Here is a 25198-nt window from a genome sequence, read left to right as displayed (position 1 = left end):
ATAAAAATTTAATCATGAATTTTTATTTTTCTGTTATTTATTTTATTTTTTATATATTTTTTTATTATAACCAATTTTTATTTTTTTCATATAATATTAAAATAAAATAATCAATAGACTTTTTTAGATATAATTTTTATTAAAATTTATATTCCCCTAAAAAAAATCTCAAATTGAAAAAATAAAATAAAATAAAATTGTGATATTTTAAGTTTTTTAAAAAAATAATAAAAAGGAAAAACTATTTTTTTTTAAATATTTACCAGGAAAATCCCGATATCATGATAACTATAAATGAAAATAAAATTAATATCCATTTCATATATGTGTATAAGAGATACTGTACAAATATAAATTCAAATTCGTTAAAAAAACAAAAAATTTGTAAAGAAGGATGATGTAATATTTTGCTTTCCGTGGCTAAAAGAAAAGTTTACAAACCTTTGAAAATGTCCAAATTCCCTGATATTCAGTGTAATTCTATAATTTTTCGCCTATAGGAATTATAATGTGAGAACCATTTAAATTTAATATTTTACAAAATAAAATGAATATATATATTTATTTAATTATTTTTTTTTAAAAAAAAAGAAAGAAATATAATTTTATTAATTTTTTCTGTTGAATTCTTTCTTTATTTAAAGTATAAATAATAATTAATGATAAGGGCGTATTTTTAGTCAAAAACCCACTTGTTTTTTAAAAATTATTTTAACCCGCCCTCCAGCTTAATGTTTAATAATTATTTTTATGGAAGGTTTAGTGCCTTTTTTGTTTATTTTAATGTATTTTTAATTAAACATATATAATATGCAATATTATAAACTATCATTTTTAGTGAAATATGGGCAGGCGGAACCCTCCCAATGCAGACCTCTAATACATGTTGCAATATATATTTATATTTATATTCATTATAATATATATTTATTAGTTGAAAATAAAGAATATAATTAAGAGATAAGTAAAAATCGCCAAATATTTTGAATTGCTTATATTTCCTTAAAAAATTTAAGGCAATATTTAAAATATATGGATGGTGGGGAAGTATACTTATATTAAAATTGAGTTTTTAAAAATTCGTCAGAAATGGGGAAAACATCTTCAATATTCCCAAAACATTGGATTTTTATAAAAATATTTCTATATTTAAAAAATTGACATGTTGAATATATTGATTAATCACAAATATATTCTTAAGATATTGCATTTATATAAACGGGCAGATTTGCCAAAAAAATATGTACAACCTCCTTTGGGATTGAGCTAATTTTTCAATTATTTCACCCAGGCGCCTAACCAAGGGGTGAGAAATTTTCAACCCCATCTGAAATTTTTCCATTCTCGTATATATCATTTTAAGCTAATAAAATTCCTTACACGCCTCTACCTCCCTCCCCCAAAAAAATGTATATACAATATATTATATCACTACAAAAACTTGAAAAAATAAGTAAAAGTTAATAATTTTTTTAAATAACCACTATAATTCAAAATTTTTAGAAAAAAGGGATTTTTATATAAAAAAAAATGAATATTATATAAAAAAAATGAATAACCAAAATGATTTCTATAAATATATAACATAACCAAATCCCCAATAAAATTTATTATTTCATCAGTATTTCATGTGAAATCCTTAGGCAAATTTAGAAGTGCTAACTCTCAATCAATTTTTCAAGGAAGAGTACTTCCTAGAGAAGAAGAAAAAAAAATATGTTTGTTTATTACTGCAAGTCCTAATAAATAGTTATAAAAATGTATAATAATTTTAATATATTTAGAAAAATTCTTAGATTTTTAAGGATCGCTTGATGAATCAATAAGCTTTCATTTTATCTGATTATATATAAAGGGGGGGGGGGTAGAAATTTATACGAATTGAACTAAGTGAATATCAAATTCATAAGCAATTCATAATTTTTGAAATTCCTAGCCAAAAATTACCTTAATTTCTTTAAACTCTTATAAAATACTTACTAAGATTACCATAGTCAATGTTTTGAATGAGATTGCATAAAATGCTAGGGTTGCCTTTAAATAATTTTTTGACACATTCTAAATGCAAGGAAGAAAAAAATTGGGGTCTTCTTCTTGAGGAGATGTCTTTTTTTAGAATAATATTCTGACATGTCAAGGTGACCGCTTAAATAAGGAAACATTTTTATAATTATTATATAAAATCTGCAATTTATGACTTGTGGGGAGGGGGAATTTCAATCCTTTGATTAGCTGATAATTAAATTATCATAATATGATTTATAAGTATTTAAATTTATACATAATTATCTGCTAGTCAAATTGCAAAAAAAAATAATTTATTTCCTATTTTATTGGTGAGGATAAATAAAAAAAACATTATACTTCGGCCGTTATTAGTGGTGGGATTGGAATTCGAATTCAACCTTTGTCAAGCAAATTCGTTTGTTACGTAAAATATGTAAAGTGGTCATCTAAGAGAGGATTTCTTGATTATTTGTTTTTTTATATTCCTTTTGATAAAAAAAAGACAATTACTTATAAATATTTTGTTTGAAATTTGCTATTTTTTCATTAATCCTTGAAGTTATAAAATTGCTTTTATATCATAAGATGTTCATCGATAATATTCTTAAGCCCCGTTTTTTTTAAAGAAAAAAAATATAACTATTAAAGGAATAATTTTTATTGTTAAAGAAATAATAAGGAAGGGGAAAAGGATGAATTATAGAAATTAAATGAAAATGAAATTAAATATTAAAAAAAATAATTTTATTTATATATTAAGATATTTAAAAATATATTGTAATTGGTAATAGGAAAAAAAAACTCCGGAAAAAAAACCCCATGGAAAAAAATTCAAAAAAAAAGAAAATCGTTATTTAAAAAAAAAAAATTCTTGTCAATTTTTCTTAATTTTTTTTCTCAATTTATATTTTTCTTCCCATTTTAAGTCATTGTTAATCTTTATTTTTCTGATCTTTTCTCAATTTTCACTTAATTTTTTAGTATAACCTAGCAATAATTAATATGATAGCGAATGCCACAATCATTAACAGCTATTAAACTCAAAAAAAAACACAAAATACTTACGAAAAAATATTCGAAGTAATAATGTCTAAATGTCAAGAACGGGATTTATTTCCTGATCCATTATATATACATGGATTTCGAAAAGTCTGCTATGAGAGCGGTTAAAACTGTCATTGGTAAGATTATTAATATGTTAAATTATTTATATTTATTTTTTCAATTAGGGGATCACATCATAATCAGAGAATACTTTTACCATTTGTGTAAAATACTTTCCTGGGGTTTTTTTTCCGGAATTCTTTGTAATTTCTCATAGTTTTATAATCAATTTATTATAAAATTTTAAATCGAATCGTTTACATTTTTTTTTTATGTGCAGGGGTTTAGTGAGATATGGAATTAGTGATATTAATAATTTTATATATTTTTGCATATTGTCATTTGTTTTGAAATTAATTTTTAATTTCGTTCTATCCATACTATATGTTATTATAATCTTAATGTTAATGTTCTCTATAGCTTAAGATTCAATTAGCATTCACGACAAATTTTAAACAGAATCAGAACAAACTAATTATAAATAGCACCTGAAGTGTTAAAAATTTTAAGAACTGGATCTAACCATAACTTATCCATTATCAATTGTGTAACATCTCTTAAACTAATAGGCAATTAGTTGGTCAATAACGATAGGCGTAGCCATAATTTTGTTAAGAGGAGGCGAGACACTTTGTGGGGGTTTCTCCTATAAATTTTATTAGAGATTTTTAGGTTCACTTATTGTAGGCCTTTGGCTATATTATATTTGTATAAAAATAATTTTGGGTTTTTCATTTTTTTTATAAAAATTTTCAATTATAGTCGTTATTTTAAAAAAGTTATTAATTTTTACTACTTTTTCTTTCAAATTCTATAGTGATATATTGTCTATGTTTTTCGAAAGTGGGGGGTGGGAGAACAGACAAATTAGCGATGGGGGTGGGGGCCTACTGGTTACACACATGGTCAGCTCAAAGTACATTTCTTCTATGAAAGATATGTTGAGCCTAAAAATATTGAATAACAGCTTGCACTGCATTTTATCAAATTTTATTTGAAAACTGATTAAGGTTAATTTTATAAATGATAATATTTATTACTACTTTAGGTAAGATCTCATGAGTTCTAGGTTGGGGCCGGCCATATAATATTTTTTAGCTTTTTCACCCCTGGGGAAAGATGGATCATATCATTCCTCCATAAAATTTTACCGATTTTTTAAATTTTAACAGAATTTATACTTAGGGGGTAGGACTCATAATAAATTGATAAATTCAAAAAATGGACATATGATATAATGAGTTGTTTTTTTAACATATAATGAGACTGTTTTTTTTAATCATTAAAATTATAAAGACAATATAGAATTTTATAAATAATTTATATGAACTTTAGAAAATTTTTTTATCCTTCTGGAAAATGATATCTCAGGCAAGAAAAAAACAGACATCATATCTAACTATTTGAGGAATAAATAATTAAATCATACCAACCCTAAGTTATACATAAAATTCGTTGTATCTACTCTCTCTCTCTCTTGTAAATTATTATTAGTAATTACTCTTACGCTGCAATATTTTTTTTGGTAGTTAACAGAAAAGCTATATAAAATTTTTAGTAATAATAAAAAATTAATATAAATAGATATAACTCGATAATCAGTATATTTTGGTAAGTGTTAGTGTCTAGTTCTAAATAGATAAAAAGAGTAAGTGAAATATGAAGATTAACAAAAAATATATCGAATTTAATCAATCATCATCTCAATCAACTTGCTAGATATTAATGTAGTAATAAATACGAATAGACCATTTTTATTTTTATCACATCGAATTTAAAGAAGGACTTATATGGTTCTTTCTTAGTTTTTGACGTGTTTTATATGTATATGGTGAATTCCATATCAAATCAATCAAGGTTTCGACCCGACCCCCTCAGTATTTTTTAAAATTTTGTATATTGGTAGTATATACTATAACTAATAAAATAATGAAAATTTACTTCCTTACACCACTTAATATAGGTGTTTAAAGAGCGGTAGATTGGTACATTTTTGACAAAGTGCACTTCATTAATTTCCAAATATCTCAAGAATAAATTAAGTTAGAGCAATAATTTAAATTATATTATATAGCTTAATAATAGATCTTTAATATGACATATAAATAAATGTGATAGAATCCAGATTAATACCAAAATCAGGAAATACAAAACCGGAAATGGTAATAGAAAAAAGGTATTTTTTTAATTTTGTAGATGTATACAAGACTGCTTTATATCTGCACAAAATCCTAGACTAGGCTAAAGGTGGGTCTAAGAGTTATGACCCTTTATATAGCCAAAATTGATCAAAATGTAACATAAACATCTTTACATTTAAATTTAATAATGGATATTTACTTTCAAATATATTATGTCTAAATGAAAGGCCCTTACTTACTTTATTATTTATAAATTTTATTTCAGAGGTGGGGGGGGGGGCGGGTGATAATATGGTTATCTCTTGAAAATAATTGGCAAAATAATTTTAAATCTTTTATTTTAGCATAAATCAGAAATAAAAGAACGACTTTTTATTATTTGACAAGAATTCAATAAATTTTATAACATTTCTTGAAACGCTCAAAATCCGCCAACTAATTTGTAGATTATTTAATCGAAAAATTAAATAATTTGATTTCTCATTCATAGCTTCACAACAATCATTATTTCAAAACTTATTAAAATCCAATTTATATATTGGCGATTACTTAGTTTTTACTGACTTTTCAGAAAATTATGTATTTGTAGTGCCGGACCATGTACGAGGATTTCATTGGACCAATAATCAGGCCATAATTCACTTTTTATTATTTATTACCGTTATGACAGCTTTATTAAACAAGTAAATTTTGTTGTTAGATTTTTTAAAGCACAACACAGGTGCATTTTATTTCAAATAAAATTGATCTTATTCTTTAAAGAAAGGGCAGAGTAGCCAAAGTTCATTATTTTTCTGATGGGGCAGTTACCCAATATAAAATTTAAAAAAAATATTATTTATCTCTACATTCATGAAAATGAATTTGGGATAAAGGCAGAGTGGTATTTATCTGTAACCACACCTGGTAAAAGTCCCTGCTACAGTTTTGGGAGTATTAGTAAAAGGTTAGCAGCTCGACCTATCTTGAAAGGGTATATGATCATATATTGAATGGATTTATATAACTATGCAAGAAATAATATCAGAGGAATAAATTGGTAACCAGATTTCCTAATAAAATATTTTTCTCCTTATAATTTGGGTATAGAGGATCGAGTTAAAAGGTAGGAATTTATTTTATAATCATAGTATAATAATTAATCCTTTGGACATTTTTAATATATAGTGACAAAAAATATTTTCCTTCTTATGTCAACTAAATCACCAAAAAAGTATATTTTCCTCCTATAACTATATTTAATTTAACATTTTTACACTTAAATTTTAATAATTATTTTAAATATTATAAAATATAATAATCCAATTTTATAATCTATTCAATCAGATGTGTGAATTGTATATTAAAAGATTATTTATTAATATTTTTCATTATCTTTAGTCACTTGAGGACTTGGGGGATGTCAGACCGAGGAATGTAGGACCAATTATATCAATAGAATACAACTTTTTATACAAAGTTTTCTCTTTATTTAAAAAAAAAAATTAGGCAATAAAATTTTTATTTTTATTATTTCTATTAATACTTGTTAATAAAAGGATATTTTATTGGTAAAATGTAAATTTATATTCTATTATGTGTAATCCTATGTATTCTGTCTTTATTTATTTCTTTCTATCTTTCAATTAATTAAAATAAATATCGCATCATAAAAAAATTTCATGATAGTTATTGTTATATTTAAATTGAAAAGATATACTAAACGTTTAATAAAAATTTTAATTTTATTATATATCATAATTCTTTATTTCATTACTATAATATTCATATTCAAGGCTATCCCTAAAATAAATCGTGTTAAATAGTCGTTGAGAAGTTAAAAAGTGCTAAGGCCGTGTTGTGGTTAGTTTTATTTTTTAAAAAATTATTACTGTTTAGTCCAGGCTATTCAGATTTTGAATGGATACCCAATTTTTGGTTGGTTTTAAATGTATGTGTAGGCTGGTCGTATTTTAAAAAAAAGAAGGCAGATCTACCATTTTTTTTGAGTGTTTTCTAATTGCTTTTAATTTTTGTTTTAAATCTAAATAGAATAAAAATTTGGCAAATATCATATTTTAAAGATTCATAATTCTGTTCTATTTAAAAATAATTAAAGTATATATGAGAGAGAAGTGGTAAGACTGGCCATTTTTTTAAAGAAAAATGAGGGATTAAGTATAGGGTTTAATTCAAATTTAATATCAATGTGTAACCCAATCCTTTATTTTTAAAATATAATTTGAATTAAAGCTCTATATATGATAGTATTTGAGCTAGATGAAGTTATGTGGAAGTTGTTTTTTTTGTACTTTGTGTTAACTGGCCATAACAAATTAATTAAGAATTTTATTGTAGATATGAAATATTTAAATAAATAAAATACTTGTAAAAGAACCTATGTTAATATTTCTTCATTTTTTTTATGTATTTAAAAAAAACCTATAACCTAATTATACACTAATTTAATAATATTGGCATCTCAATTTATCATTAGATTCATCTAACTAATCTTAGCTATCTAACACGTGGTCACAGTCCTGCCCAAAGTGAGAGAACATGAATCATATGAAGGGTTAACCTCCATATAATTATGCCTATTTTTTTCCTCAATGATAGGAAAAAACCATATTACACAGATGTATGTTTAAAAAACAAAGAGGGAACACCCTACCAAATTGAAATATTAGAGTGAGGTATAGTTATGAATGTGAGGGAGAAAAAAATAAGCCAAGAAGTTATTTATTCCAAATACAAATAGCTATTTATTTTTAAACTATTAAATTATTTTACACTAAGATTCTATTAGTATTTATAATCAGTAAAAGGAGTGAATAGATTATTCTTACGATATATTAATATTTCCATTATTATGATCAAAAATTATTTATAAAGGTTCATTAGCTTCTCTTAATCTACTTCAGACTAATAATTAAATTTATTTCCTTAAGCTACTTAATTTCGGCCTATAAAATTAACTGGTTATAAAGAATCCTTATACCACGAATAGATTATAGAACATCATTTCTATGTTATAACGAATAGAGATAAGTATTGTTTACTATAAAACAAATAGCCAATAGAGTATTTGAAATCTTTTAGTAAAATAAATAAATAATTACCTCTTGCCTCAGAAGTTGTTGGTCAGATGGCCATAAATTAGCCTTAGAATTGTTTTAAAAGTACGTCTAACTGCAGAAACTCGCTTGATGAATTTTTATGAAAGGCCTATCTCCGCTATTGATCTAGATAACCTACCAAACCAGCTATTTTTATTTATTCTCTTATTTATCTGTATGTTAAACATGATTATTTCAATCTAAAATTCTCTTCAACTTCTAAATATTTTCTGATATTTCATAAAGTCTATTATTGGATTCTTCTATTATATTTAAAAATGTATCTTATCAGATTATTTCTACAGATTTTTAATAAGCCTGATATATTGATCTAATACCAAATAATAAATGCAGAAAAAATATTAGAATGAAATATATTTAAATCAAGACACTCATTTTGCTGATTTCATTTGTAGAGCATAGCATAAATTCAGGATGTTTGTTGTTATAATTCCCGTATTATTTGTATGAAGTGATCGCTCCACAACAAAAAAAATACTAAAATTTACTCATTTAATATTAAACTCACACAGATGTTAGAAGAGGATTCTTAGCCTAGTTCATAGTAAGCGCGAAGTATTTTGAATTATGTAAAGTTATATTATACGACTATGATATCTTTTAACTGAATCGCGCATCGCTCATCATTGCGGTATTTCGCGCTTACTATAAATAGAGCTTAAGGCTTTATTTTGATATAATATTTACGGTGCCTAATATTGTCGTTAAACTGCTTGATTTGAGCCGATTTCTTAAAACTGCCAACTCAATATTTTAGCCAGAAAAATATTGTCTAAACGACATTCTCTAATAAATGTCCAAACGATTGTGCCCTCTATGACCAAGATCTTCAACCTTGCATATTATTATTATTTTGGATAAAATATTGAGTTTAACATTTTTAAAAAATCGCCTCAAATATGGCCGTTTAACACTAATATACCTAACATTCAGGCCCGATTCTAGGCCTATTGAGGAAGGGGGGGGCACTGCCCCCATCAATATAAAACTACTCCCCTCCCCCAAAAAAACTAGGAACGTGATGGGAGAGAAATAACTGTTGTTCAAACCACTTTATGAAAAAAACTAATTATTCATCTCTGCTGAAATACAACGTCAACGTACCTCATTTGTAATGAGGAAGGAGAAAATGTAAATAAAGTTATCAAGGTGCTAAGATTGGAAATGAGTCTTACCTTCCAAAAACAAAATGGATAGGTTAGATTTTTTTAGTCATTCTTTTTGGAAATATTTTACAACTGATTTAAATAAGGTATCACCAAAAAAGCCAACAGCATCACTCAAAAAGACTGTTACTAATAATGGAAGAAGATTTTATAAATACGAATAGGTTGAATAATTAATTGAAGCTGATGTAGTTCTCTGCCTCCCTTATAAGATCTATAACTCTAACAATGGTGAATCAATCTGTACCAAAACAAGTTTTGCCAACTGGAAGAAAGTTTTTATATAAAGGAGTCTTGAGAAATATTAGAATTGCAGAATACATAGAGGAAAAGTCTCCTAAGACTAAATGATTTTTCCAATTTTTTTGTATAAACTAATTAGCAAATTTAAATATATTATCAAATAGCCATTCTAATTTTGACATAAAAAAAATTAAAACCTTTAATGGCAACGAATATTACTGAAGAGGGATTAGTAATTGAGATTGTTAAAAAATTATTTGTTAAAAATTTAGAAAATTATAAAGATTGTATTACATCAAATTTTTTACAAATTTTTATAAATGTATTTCCAAATGTTTTTCATATTCTGTATCAGTTTAGATCATCCACATAGAGTTGTGTGTCATCTTTTTTATAAGAAAAACGTTCGAATAGTGATATTAGAAAGGGTAATTTGGTTTAATTAGGACTTGGGAAAAAGAAAACCGAAACTATGAATTATAGAAATGATTTCAGTTAGCTCAATCACTGACCATAATATCAATTGTAATATAGTTATAAATATTTTCTAAATTACATATATTTTATAATTCTAATTTTATAAACATATTTAATTATTGTATATTTTTATGCGGTATTTTTTTCAAATAAAATCTTATATTTCAATTTTGTATTCAAATAACTTAAATATTCGTTCTATGTCGTTAAAAAAATTCTTAACTGCCCCTTCAAAAATTTTTCCTGCCCCCCCCCCAATGAGGGTAGCTAGAATCGGGTCTGCTATCATTATAAAAATAATCTAGTCAGAAATTTTTTTTTACGAATTGACACAGGAATGCATCATCATATTCATAATGTTTATTTTTAGACTTTATAATTTTTAATATAATCTTAAATTGTCGTCCTATGTATCACTCTGTAATATGCCCCTGACTCCCTATAGCTTATAAAACTCTTTATAAATGTTCTTTAATTATATTCTGCTAATTATTATCGATTCATATATTTTACCTTAATACGTTGCTTTGCTTGTTAATACAATATTTATTTGATATAAAAGTACTTCGTTTTGCCTTGTTAAATTTAATATAAAATATATACATATCCCGTTGTTAATTTATATCAACATCATTAATTATTTAAATCAATTTGTGTTTAATAATTTAATATAGCATTTTCCGCCTCATATCTCCACGAAAGGATAATATAAAAATTTTTTTATTATAACCTTCATCTGGAAAAAAGCCCGGATAAACCGAGCTAAATTAACATTATTTAAAATATCATTAAACTAGCAAGTATCTAGTTTACAATTATGCTTTAGCTATGATACTAATGGGAAAGTATAAATTTTAGCACAGTTTACACTAGACTAGTTTTGTTAAACGGTTCGATTTTTAAAAACGGCTAACCCAATATAACACACAAGCTGAGAGATTTTGTTAATAGATTTCCAAAAATTTTTATCATCTAATAACAAAATATCCAAGCTTGAATAATATTCTTGGGTAAAATATCGGGTTAGCCTTTTTTAAAAATCGAACCGTTTAACTTACTAGACTAGACTTAGAAATAAAGATTTTAAAAAAAGAGAAAATGGGGCTGACTCTCTTTATAAATACAATATTATATTCTATATGAGATATAATTTAGATCTTATTCTATTTATATTGTAAAATCACACCGAAATATTCGGACAGCGCTTTGAAGAGCTCGACTCAAGGATTTTTTTTTAACCACCGCGGGATGCGTGGCGTTTATTTTATTTTTTTTAAATACAAAAATTGTAATGATTGACAATTTCTTTAAATTATCCTCAGATTTTAATATAAATTTAAAAAACTTTAAAAAAAATAAAGTAGTTATTAAATTATGTATTAAAATCAATTTTTGTTCGTAAAAAAAACAAATAGAATAGATAACATTACAAAAACCTAATTATAATTTAAAGGATGTTTTATTTAAGCGTGTAATGTTATATTTATAAATGTTTTATAATAAATGTATTGTAAAAAAAATATGGTAAAATATTTTAAAAAAATAATAAATTCGGATTGTGATATTTTTTTTAAAGCCAAAAATTATAATTGCGGCGAAATGTTTTTATTTTATGGTGTTAGATAACTACTTTCGTTTTAATTCTCTTGCAAATATAAGTTTATTTTTATATTAATATATACAAATGGCTTATAGTGTAATCAAGTAATTTCCTTTTCTATTTTTTAATTATCATATAAGTTTTTATCAAGATATCAATGCCCCCCCCTCTGTTATTTTTTTTTAAATAGTGTTAAAATAGATCTAATTAGAAGAGTTCTGGATTTAAATCTTTTATGCATATTAATTTTAAGAATAATAAATACCCTGAGTTTCATGTATTTTGACCAAATCTAAACCCGTAACACCGGACCTGAGTTTGTGACTCTTTTCCCCAACCCTTATTTAACCGGAAACCAAATTTATCTTGTTTTTTGTTTTCAATCCTAATGCATTAAGATACAAATGTCCTAAATTGATAATCGATTTTCCATTTTTTTTTACCAGCAAATTTTTTTAATGTAAAATAAAATAACCTATGAAAACCTATTTTTTTTATTCCTATTTTTTACTAAATAAATTTACTGACCTCATTCTATTTATTTAATTGCCACTTTGAATAAATTGATAATAAATTCTATTTAAATCAAATAGATTTAAGTTCGATCAATCTGTACCCACCTCTAACCCCATTTTTTAAAAAAAATTTGAACCTGGAACCGCACTGATATCACAAAATTTATGACCGATCCAAATTCCTGTCTTGAATTATTAGAACAATTAAGATGAGACATCATATGTTTTATAAAAAAAAAACTTATCAAGAAGCCGAAATTTTTTTTTTTATTTAAAAAATTGAACATTTCATATCATATCAATAATAAAAGGCTTTTTTTTAAAAAAAAATAAGGCTGAGTCCAAAGCTTTAAGAAGAAGGAAAAAAAATTGATAAAATTTGAAAACTTTTTAATTGAAAATAAAGAAATAATCTTCTTCTTTTTTCAAGCATAAAATAAATAAAAAATATCTGAAGCAATATCCTTTTTTTAGAAGCAGAGTTAGAAATGCTCTTCAAAATAAAAAGATTCCAAACATTTTTTTTTTATCTCTCAAGATTTTTTTTGAGATAAGTAGGATTTTTATTCTTATTTTACCTAAAATTCCAAATCGTAAAAAAAACTTTAATAAGTAAATCTTTCATGTTTGAAATCACAATTTTTTTTAAAAAAAAATAAAATATATAATTTAGATCTTTAATTTTGTAATATTTTTTGCTAAACATTTTGGGCCAAAAATAATCTTTGAAGATTATTTCATCGTAATTCTTTAGGATCACTGCCCTTTGATGTTTCTGAGATCGCTGAGTTACTATTGATTCTTTCACCATCAAATGTGGCTAAAGTCCTCTATTTTGTCTTTTTTCTTTTAAATTTTAGCACAGCCTAAAATAAATTTTATTCAATATTTTGTCCTGCTCGAAAAGTATTTGAATTTAAAATAAGAAATTATATACTATTATATATTTTTTTTTTAAAAAAAAAAATCTATTAACTTTCAATAACACAATTTTTATTCTAACATTTTATTTTTTATATATTACTTTTTATATAAAAAAAAAATATAATTCATTTAAATTCTTTTTGACAAGTTATTGTATATTTTGTAATACATACATATGATATATTATAAGTAGAAGTAGTACATATAAATTGTAACATTATCATAAATAATGGTGTCGAAAAAAGAGTTAATGATTTTTTTTTAAAATAAAAATTTAAGAGATAAAATAAAATAATTTAATAGAAATAAGTTATGAAATGAAATGAGCTCAAAAAAAAACAATAAAAATAAATGAAAGAAAGAAAGAAAGAAAGAAAGAAAGAAAGAAAGAAAGAAAGAAAGAAAGAAAGAAAGAAGAGAAAGAAAGAAATAAGATATTAATGAAAATGAATTAATTAGTTCTAGCTTTTTTTATTCCTTTTATTTTATATTGTACTTTGGTACAACTTAGCCGAAATAATAATTTATTCCATAAAAAAATAGATTTTAAAGAGATGATATTTATTATTAATGAAACAAAAAAAAAATCTTTTATTTAATTTGGCTATAATAATTATAGTTAATAAAACTTTTATTTAATTTTATAAAATGTTCTGCCCCCAACTGACAATTCATTCATTCATGTATATCAATATAAATCAGCTGACGACATGCCATTTTGTTTCCCGTATAAATAATTTATAATGAAATTTTATGAAAACTTTAACAAAAAAAATTTATAAAATATATTTGTATGAAAAAACAAAATGGCGTGTCACCACCTGATTTGCATTAAATCAATGAATGAATCATCCATTTAGGTAAGTATTACATGGCGTTGTTCCAATGGGGAACGTTTATAATGCGGGTTCTATTGTTTTTATTATAAGTAAAGTTTTTTTTAATATATTTTTTTGTTTTATGTAGATATGCGAACCATGGATAAACTTTTCGTAATCTGAAAACCGCAGCGGCGTTTTTTTTCTACTGTATTATTTAAAATAACCCTCAATTTTGAAAAAAAAACTGTGATCATATAAAGGAAAATGTTTAAGAAACATCCAAAATCAAATTTCCTCGATAACAAATCTCATTCGGAGAGACAGATCGCCCGAAAGGATGAGGAGAGTCTTGATAATTATCCTTACATGTACAAGGAAAAGGCGCACGATAAGAATCACACCAATGATACCACGTGTAATACAATGTGCAATCGATATTTTCTATGGCCATGCAGCGACTTGTTTGAATGGCTTAAGGATTGGAAAGAAGATACGTTAAGACTTTGGTTAATGGCCGTCGTGCTGTTATGTTACATGGGTATGGGGTGCTTCATTTTCTCGTATATGGAGTCCAAGTATGAGCACGACATCAAAGAAGACATCAAAGAAGCCCTCTCCAGTTTCATAGCTAAATATCCGAACGTGAACAGAACAGAAATGAGAGATCTTTTAGAACTTTACGGCAACGCTACTTATAATGGTTTCGTAGGAGTTCGACCTAGGTGGGATTTTTACGGATCACTTTATTTTACGTGGACAGTAGTATCTACAGTCGGTAATTATATTTTTTTAAATAAAATTATAAATTTTGTGGGTAATGCGTTTAGGTCTTCTTTTTTTTTGAATCATAAAATATGACATTTAGGTTATTTTATTAAAAAGATATTTACTTTCATATAATATACATTAATAAACAAAAACCTTTTCAAATACAAATGTTATTGGTTAATCTACCAGTCATTTTTATCATCTTATTTTTAAAAAAATTTAAAAGGATTTTTTCTTTTTAAAGATATTAGGTTTAATTTAATCTAATTCTATTTTGTTATAAATATGTTTGTACAAAAAAAAGGAGTAAAATTATTAAGAGTATATATGTATACTATCAGTCAGGGACGGGATCTCAATAAATTGAGAAAATTTTCCACCTTATGTTAGTTTTTTTTTTGCCTATACGAAATTAGAAGAATAAGTTCGGAAGGATTTTGGCAAATTTAGTGCTACGCACCCGGGGTTTTTGTTTAAAACAAATTAATAAATAGGCCTTTTTTTTTAATTTTAAAAGGCCTGATTCATCCTGTGAGAAGTCATATACCTTATGAATTTAAGACAATTTTGCAATAAATTTTCTTGTTTGTTTTTTTAAATATGTGGTAGATAAGTGATAGGAAAAGGGGAATTTTAACCCCTCCCCTCCCCAACCCTCCCAAGGGAAAACATGATTAGCTAAATAAATTTACATTGAATCTAAGGCGAAAATTTTCTTTCATTTTTTTTAAAAAAAATTGATATAATTTCCTTAATTTTCTAATTGTTTGAAATAACCTCAGAAATATTTTTTCTTTTATTAAAGAAAAAAAAGTGCCCCAAAAAAATCTATGAATAAATAATTCTAGTATCACATTTCATCTTATAAGTCAAACAAATTAAATTATAAAAGTATTAAAGTTACAGCCTGGTTGGTACATCGAGTTTCATATTTTAAAATTCGATAAAAAGTGGATTATTTAAGTAAGGATGATAGTAATTTTTTTTCCATATTTAGTTTATTTCTTTATTTTTATTATAATTGTCTCTTAGTGTTTCTATAATTTTTCGTTCTAGTTTGAATCTCGATACCAATTTTATAAATTTTTCTTATTTTAGTAATAAATTATTTTTATTTAATGTTTGTTAAACTAAAATATTTCATTATATTATTGGCCTAAGCTTTAAAAATAGTTCTCTTAAAAATTTGTCGAACTTTATGCGGGTTTCCAGAATTCTTATAATTAACATAAATGGTATTCCATGCTTTTGATCATATTGCCTTTTTTTTTAATCATTATTTTTAGCTTTTGAACATTGTATTTGAAGCTAATTTTATTTATAATAAAAAATAATAATAATTAGTTTAACATTATATTTATTAATTGATATAAATTTTAATATAGATATATTACACACTTTTATAATTGTTATTAATTTTTTTAAAAATTAACTTTTTTTACTGTTTTGTATTATGGATCTGACCTTGAATATAGATTTTAAATAGATAGGATATAAATATTTATTAGATAATGAATTTATTATTTTTTTTATGATGTAGTACACCCAAATCAACGAGGGTGTTTTTTGCCCAATTAAAAATATAATATCACAAGAAAATTTATAGATGATAATTTTTATTGGCAAAATTTTTGAAACCTTCCAGTATTTTATAAAATTCTCAATAATTATTTGATTTGTATAATATTTTTTTAATAAAATTTTTTTTTACCGTTATAAATAATCTAGTGTAGAAAGAATTAAATTCAAAATTTGGTCAGTATTTTTAAGAAATACTGAAAACAATCTGGATTGCTTTAGGACAGATAAGATTAATAGGTTGTAATATTTGACTAAAATGTAATTATCTAGGTAAACTATCAAATTATACAGGTTATGTTTTTAGCGTATATATTAAAGATTTTTAGAATAAGGAAGTATAATATAATTTTATATGCAAGGTAGCTTTTATTGTTATTTACTATTATGAATATAAAATAACTCCAATAACCCGTCAAGAATGACGGGGTTATGGTGTTTAGTTTGTGTAAATGGTATTAAATATGCTTTATTAATATATTTTATAAAAATATTAAAATTTAGGAGAAAATGAGGTAAGTTTGTGAATCACATATAAGATATTCTTAATTTAAAGTATGATGACCCGTCTTTCTTGATGGGCAAAATAAAAAATCTACTAAGAGTACCAGAGCTCCCGTTAGTCAGCATTGCTAAGCCCGTCAAAAATGACGGGGAATGAAAATTTTCTCCTTACTCTTATGATAATTGTTACCTGTTATTTGAAAATAATTTCCAATTTTTATTCTTTATAAACCCCTCCCCCCTTCAGGCAAGGTCCAATTCATTAAAACTAAGTGTAATTGCTATGTTTTGAGTCAAAAAATATTTAAAACATTATTGTTTTTTTTTTATTTTCAATATTAAAAACATTTTTTGGCAAAATCATTTTACACGGAATCGTTTTTTATATTAGTGTACCCATTTTATGTTAATTAAAATTTTCTAAACACCGAGCCCTGAACCCAAAACCCTTTAATTTGGAAGAAGGGTTAGCAGCCCTGATTTTCATATCCTAAATCTCAAAATTTAGATATAAATATAATAATGAAGAATAAAAAAAAATCTATTTACCGACAAATCAATTAATTTAGAGTGCCATAAGGTCATCTAGTTAGCCTGCGCGTAAGCCGAGCCCAGCAGGCGGAAACATTATCAATAATATAAATAGGCCTGACAGGGCCGATGGTTCAAAAAAATATTTAATTTGTATTTTTTTTCGTCTGATTGAATGTGAAGAAATGAATTTTTAAAAAAAGTTTTTAAAAAAATAAAATTATAAGTGAATATTTAAATTAAATGTACTGCCAAATAAAAAAATTATTTTGAGTTCAAGATTTCTTTCCGATTCGTTAATCTTTTTTTATATTCATGTGACTAACAATATATAAATATAAAATGCAAAAAAATCCAAAATTTCCACCATTATTTTGAGAAAAATATATCAAAAAGTAATATAAATTCTTTGTGTTGTGATTTTATTCTATCATTTTTTTATATTTAGTAAATATATAAAATGCGAAAAAACTCAGAGATCCCATTAGGATTGTTAAAAGGCTTGATTTGATACGATTTATAAAAATGGTGAACTGATTATTTTAATCAGAAATCTATTGCCTAAAACCTTTGTGTCATCTATTAGCAAAATCTTAAGGCTTGCGTATTTTTTTTTCTGCATAAAATATTAAACGAGAATGTTCATTTATGGTGTAGACGTTAATTTACCTCCCAATAAAACTCTACCAAGAATCTTACATTTATATTTTGTAATAATTATTCTCATTTTTAATCCTTTTAAGTTAGATTATTCTTTTCTTCAAATCAATCTTTTAAATGACTACCAAAATGTCCTACTACATATTTACCACTTCTCAATGGAAGGTTTTTGATTTATTATGATTTAGAAACGATATCTCTTAAAAAAAATTTGTCTTACAAGCAACTTGCCATCCAGTGATGAATTGTTATGTTTTTTTTAATCCTCTAATTACATTAAATAAAATTATTTCCATTTAATAATTTACAAAATGTGCAATAAAATATCACTTATAAAATGATAAATTTAAGATATGTAATATGGAATGATTACTTTAATGTAATTAAAATGTTATCTAACCACGAAAAGTGAATTTATTTCTCAAATATTATGGTTAATGATATCGCGGATATATTATATCCATTTGCTAATACATATATCATTGCTTTTAGAAGTTATAAAAATATATATTTGATATTATATCGAATTAATAATAAAATAAGCATTGAAATTTTATTTTGAACCTAATTATAATCATCCGCATAATCAGAAATTTTCACTTTTGAGAGTTTTCGGTTTAAAAATTTACAAATTTTGTCTTTATTCGGTTAAAATTGCTATCTTACTAGTTTAATGTCATACTAAATTTTGGAAAAATTAATATTCAATTTTTTTTAAAAAATATAAATTGTGATATGACAATATAATATAGATTGGAGACGCCCGGTGGGGCCTATTAGATTTTTTTTTAAACAGATTCTTGGATGTTTGTTGAATCTAAGTTTATTCAAACTTCCGATTTTAAAATAATATTTTGCACAAGTTGTTCGAATAGACTGGAAAATCTTTTGCCGAGAGTTAGAAATATTTAAATAGAATTCCTTTATTTTAAAATAAAAACGTTCGAACTTAGTTACAGTACTGCTATACTTGTATTTTCTTATAATATGATAATAAAAATATAGATGTTAAAGGAAGAACAAAAAAAATCGTCTTTAAACCAAAATAAAGTTGTTTTTTATAAAAAAAAATTAAGGAGAAATTTAACCTAAATTAGGAATATTATATTTATATTTTTACATTCAAAAATAAATCAAGGCAAAAGTTCTTTAAATTTTAATATTTTCAACATAAAAAAATTTTTCATAATTAAAATTAAATATACCCAAAATTTAATTTAGGGAAAGTCATGACCGATTGAATTCATTAGTAATTCGATATTACTTAATGATCATATCAATTTTGGCAGGAAACAATTAAATATTATAGTATATTTTAATTTTAATATACTTGAAATTTATATGATTATTTTCTCTTATTTTGGATCAATATTTTTAACAATTATAATAACGATCTTATTATGTTATTTATTCTATTCAAATGCTGTAAAATAAAAATTTAACCAGAGCTAGTGTTTTAAAATGCACGATTCTGGTCGATTTTTAAAAATGCCCAATTAAGATTTTAGTCAAAATAATATTATATAAGCCTGGAGATTTTGCTCATAAATGACAAAAATATTTGGACCTCTATTTGCCAAATCTCTAGGGTGGCAAATATTATTTTAGCTGAAATTATAATCAGGCCCTTTTTTAAAAATCTGCCCAAATTGCCATGGGTATAGCCAGGATTGTCATAAGGGTGAAGAAATTTTAGGGTTGATTTTAAATAATTTTGTTTAACACTTTTAAAATATTCAAGTTAGGGTTAAATAAACCTGTCCTAAACTACTCAATATTTAGGAAAATTAGTTACAGGTTATATCAGTATTTAACCAAATATGATAAAGATTGACTTTTGAACTCGTTATATTTTTATAAAATAAAGAGAATGATTCAAGATATAGTCAAAATAATCAGCTTCAGGCTTATTAAAACTACAAGTTTAACCCGAAAATTTCTTAACCTTCTTGCTGGGAGTTGGCTCGGGAGATGCGAAATATCTATCACCATAGCCCCACATATTAAAAATAAAAAATTTGGTTAGGGTAAACGATATAATAACATAGTGGAAATTATGGTTCTTATCAGATGCAATGCCGTTGTGCTATCTTTGATGGTGACTAACTATTTGAAAATTATTTTCACCATAGCTCTCTTGAGACGAAGGTTTCGCCATATATTCATTATCAGTATTCTATTATTCATTCTCAAATCATATAATACCCCTTCAACTTTAAAACCAATGAAAATTCTAAATTATAACTCATGCATCATGTTGATATATCCCTCATCCCCTTGTTAAACAGCCTAGAAGTAGAATGACAGGTATATCTAATTTGCAGTCAATTCGAATATAACCTTCACATCTGCTATAGAAAAGCCCATATTTTATGTTCGACCAAGAGGTTTTACAATTTAAAATCTTTGGCAATCAAAGAACGCTAATTACTTACGATTCAAACGAAGAATTCTATCTATGCCAGAATATTTAATCTGCTGTTCCAATTTTTTAAGTCCTATTTAATCCTACCCTTTAATTATTTTAGATATTTTTTCAGAGGGAGAAATATATAAAATGCTTTAACGTTAAATTTGCAGTGCACTCTCTTTTCTTCTAATTCACTTCAGGCTTCTAATCTCATTCCCCATTACCTAGCTTCCCAATAAACTGTTTCACTTCATTCTACCACCTACATCATAAGCCATCTTAATCACTTCAGACCTAATTTATATCCCTAGTCCTTCGGCATTACCCACCATTAGAGTAGAAATTATAGATCTTGATCACAACTCCTAACATGACAGAAAATCACAGGAGGATTACTGAGTTTCTAAATATAATGGCCTAAATATTATGCTCCTAGTTATTAAATGATTGGCAAATACTATTCATTAATATCCACTTTTAAAGAAAATTAATTTTAATACAAGTTAATCAGATAATCACTGTAAAGAAATGTTATTTGTTTTAGTATAATTATTTTTAGTGGTATAATGATATAAATTTAATTTAAAAAAATATATTTATGTGTTTGGAGCAAAATTTTATTTTAAATGAGTAATATATTAATTTGGTCGATGGTAAGTAATATATGTATAAGAATATCTCTATAACTCAATTATTAAATAAATTTTTGCAGTAATATTTTTCATCGTATTTTATTTAATAAAATTGGTACCCCACTATTAAAAATAACCTCCATCAGATGCCTATCCTGTGCCCACTACAAATAATTCGGAAGCAAACTGCCCTTATTTCCCCGCGCTCATGGAGAAGCAGTCACAACGATATCAAATTTTGATTTCTATGCCTTTCAATACTTACACTCCCATCTCAAATAGGATGTGCTTTGTCTATAAGAGGTTGATGTTACCCCTCCATGATCTATAGATACATATTAAAGCTTGTTATCTTTAGAAGAATGCTTTTACATCATAAACTATCACCAAATTTAAGGCCATAGTATGCATTTCTTCTTGAACATGAACCCCATTGGGCTCCAGATTTTCATTCACTTTCTGGTCAAAAATCAGAATAATTGATTGGCAAGTTCATATCAAAGCCTTGTTGGCACAAAAATGTAATAATTTTTAAAGAAAGACCCGACCCTGATCTGAAAATAAATATACAAACCACTAATTAACAAGCAGTTTTAGTAATAATAATGGATCATTTAAAAATGCATTTGGTTCTCATATTTTCGATTTCTCTTTGAAACCACTTAATAATACGATTAATCACAAGTGATCCGAAAGAAGGTTTCTACCTCCGCCAAAGGATTTCAATCGAAATCTGCCGTTCAAACTGTATATCCATTTATGGGTCATTAAGCCCCGTGGACCACACCTAATTAGATATCCCTCCTTTTTTTTTTTAAATAATTTTTTAATTTTTTTTTTTTCCTTAATTTCCCTTCTTTTAATTATATGTTTTTATATTGATTTTTTTGTTTTTAATATATATTTTTAATTCAATAGTGTATATAAATGTTCATGTTCATGTTTTAATTTTTTTTACCGAATAAAATATTTAAAATCAAAAAAAAATAAATATGTTGGAGGTAATGTGTTTTTTAAACTTTAAATCATTTCTTAAGCGCGTTTTTTAAATTTTAAAAATCTGACTTTTCAGGAAATATATTCCAGCATGTTTGGCACCTATTTTATGAATTGTTGGTGATTTTGCCCTTAACCATTGGGTCATTTATAATTTAAATAAAAAGTGGAAAACTAATATAAATTAGACAAATCTAAGAGTTAATGGCGAAATTGCCTGAAATTTATAGAGTAAGTATTCCAAGCATGATGGAAAACATTTCGAGTAAAACTAGATTCCTACATTTTTAAAAAAAATAGTTGTTGAAAAATAACACATAACCTGAAAAAACACATTACCCCTAACATACATTTTTTTTTATCACAGTCAATGGGCTTATACTGCTATATGATGCAATTTGAAAATATTATACTAAAATGTTTAAATATATATGACATAAACTTTTTGTTTATGGCCACTTACAAAGAGTCAAGTTATGAATTCTTTTTTGTGAGTAATGAGTTAGAATAGAATTTTTTATCACATATTAATTATATTAAGTGCCTAGGCTACATTTTATCATTTTGATATTATTAAAGAAACATTTTATATACCATTATTTTAGAGGCAATAATATTTTAAAAAAAATTTCTTCTTCTATTATATAATTAAAGGTTATGGAATGACAACCCCGCACACTTTGCATGGCAAAATGTTTTTGATGCTCTATGGATTACTGGGATGCGCTGGTGGTATATTATTCTTCAACCTATTCTTGGAGAGAGTGATTAATCTACTGGCCAACACGCTGCGCTGGCTTCATACCAAACATAAATGGCGAAAATTTAGTATATATAATATGTATCAAAGCTATACGTCGCAAAAGTTGATGCCTAGAGACGATGTTAAAAGAGGTGAGGGGTTATACTACTCGCGCATGCCCATGAATGAGGATGATACAAACTATAACAAACATAGACGCCATATTTCGTGGGGTACGAGAAATGACGTAAGGAAAAAAAGAGACAATGCCGGCAGGGAAAAACTATTTAAAACAATGAAGAATAGGGAAAACGACAACAAAACGGATAACAAGTCGGCCATTAAAACTGTCGTCGGAAAAATACTCAAAACTAAAGATGAAATGGAGAAGGAGGCGCTCGAAAAATGGAAACCCTCCGTATATTGGGTCCTCATAATTCTCTTTTTGGCGACTTGTCTTATAGGTGGCACCGTTTCTTTACTCTATTCCGCGATGGAAAATTGGAGCTACACTGATTCATTATATTTTTGTTTTATCTCATTCGCGACTATCGGATTCGGAGATTTCGTTAGTAACCAAAAAATGGTAATGGATCCCATCTTGTGGTACAAAGTGGTTAATTTTATTATCCTGGCGTTAGGTAGTTGCTGCACGTATTCGTTGTTAAACGTGATTTCCATCGTCATAAAGCAATTCTTAAACTTGATCCTAAAACGTTTCAAGGCGCTGTGTTGGAAGCATTGTAAATGCTGTTACACCACGGCGTCAAAAGAACAAAAACTGATGGAACAGAAACTTTTGGAGAAGGAGAAGGCTAAGAAATTGAAAAAAGAGGAACACCCGCATAAGCATCATAAGAAAAGGAAAAGCGAAACTAGGCGTTTTTCTCGCATGAATTCGATTCAAAATATATCTAACGGTATCATCCAGTGGAAGAAACGAAGGAGCTCTTTTAGCAATAAGAAGAGTGTTTTCGTCAACGATTATTTCGAAAATAATGGCAATAAAAATTACGTGATGGTAGAAAGAAATCATGAAAATATCAATCCTCAAAATTTATTCGTTTTTACTTCGCTGCGCGATCATGCTGCTGACCATAACGATAGTACAACTTATTCCAGACCACTAGAACGAAAAATGAGCGAGAGAAGCGAATATTTTAGCCGATCCCCTTGGCGAAAAGATTCGGGAGATATGGTGTCTATGCAGGATTTTACGTCGTCCAATAAGGAAGGATTTTTGGAAGAAATGCAAAGACAACTTCTCGAAACCAATAAAAAGATTGGATTTGTCAATTCGCTATTCCCTATAATGTCGGTAAATAACATCGAAGATGAATCTAATCGTTCTCAACCCGATCGACCAGTAATAGCTCAAGATAACCAAATGATGGTTATAGAAAATAAAGGAATTGATCATTCGATTAAAACTAATAACGAAAACTTATCACCGGGAAAAACGCGTCGGCGGCAACCGAAGCCTTTCAATATTAGAGATACCGTAGGTTTTGCTGACAAGAGAGATCTATATGAGATACCTATTAGAAATTATCCAAAAAATACAAACATCATTATTAGCACATATACGGATGCTGACGATGAATTAGAATTGATTCACCCCGAATCAAAACCCAAACCAAGAGAGACATTATTCTCCCCTAAAAAAATGCTATATCCTCGTGATAGCTTGCATGATGAAATAAAAATGTCACATGAAAATGCTAATAAAGGGTTATCGACTTTACCTACCTCGACCAATAAGCTATACAACGACAGAGCATCATGCGTAAATTTAGAAAATCTAGACAAAAAAAAAATATTTACTCAACTTGAACCAGACTTGAACTCTATGAGAAGAGTGAGTGCATTGATTGACTCCTGTCGATCATCGCGTAAAATCACCAATCTGGTCTCTAGAGATTTAGAAAATGGTATAGTTAGAAAATCTGTAACCGACTTAGGTCGTCGAATTTCAAATATCAACGAATCTCAGATAAACAAAAAAAAATCAACTCGACAAAACACAGAATCGGAGAGTGAATCCGATACCGATTCGACCAATGATAACAGCGATAAAAGTGATTCCAATTCCGACTCGAGCGAACATAAACTCGCCGGGGAAGAAATAGGACCATTGGCAATTTTAAATAAAACACTAGGCTAAAAATAATTAGGCTCTTCAAAATGTTTTTAAATCGATTATAAATAAAAACGAAACAAAACTATGCATATATATTATATAAATTTCTTTTATTACATC

At 26.2% G+C, this 25198-nt stretch overlaps 1 protein-coding gene across 1 annotated transcript; it reads left to right on the top strand.

Annotated features, from left to right (window-relative positions):
* Positions 1-428: 428 nt before the first annotated feature.
* On the top strand, positions 429-25186 carry LOC135929574 (uncharacterized). Its single transcript, XM_065466224.1, has 3 exons — positions 429-510; positions 14263-14892; positions 22851-25186. The coding sequence occupies exons 2-3, from the start codon at positions 14382-14384 to the stop codon at positions 25100-25102; spliced, it is 2763 nt and encodes a 920-aa protein (XP_065322296.1). The 5' UTR covers positions 429-510; positions 14263-14381; the 3' UTR covers positions 25103-25186.
* Positions 25187-25198: the final 12 nt, after the last annotated feature.

Source organism: Gordionus sp. m RMFG-2023, chromosome 5 (genome assembly GCF_954871325.1).
Source record: "Gordionus sp. m RMFG-2023 chromosome 5, tfGorSpeb1-WG-v2, whole genome shotgun sequence".
NCBI classification, from domain to species: Eukaryota; Metazoa; Nematomorpha; class Gordioida; order Chordodea; family Parachordodidae; genus Gordionus; species Gordionus sp. m RMFG-2023.
Note: the sequence above shows the minus strand (reverse complement) of the source record. Positions and strands in the feature narration are given on the sequence as shown.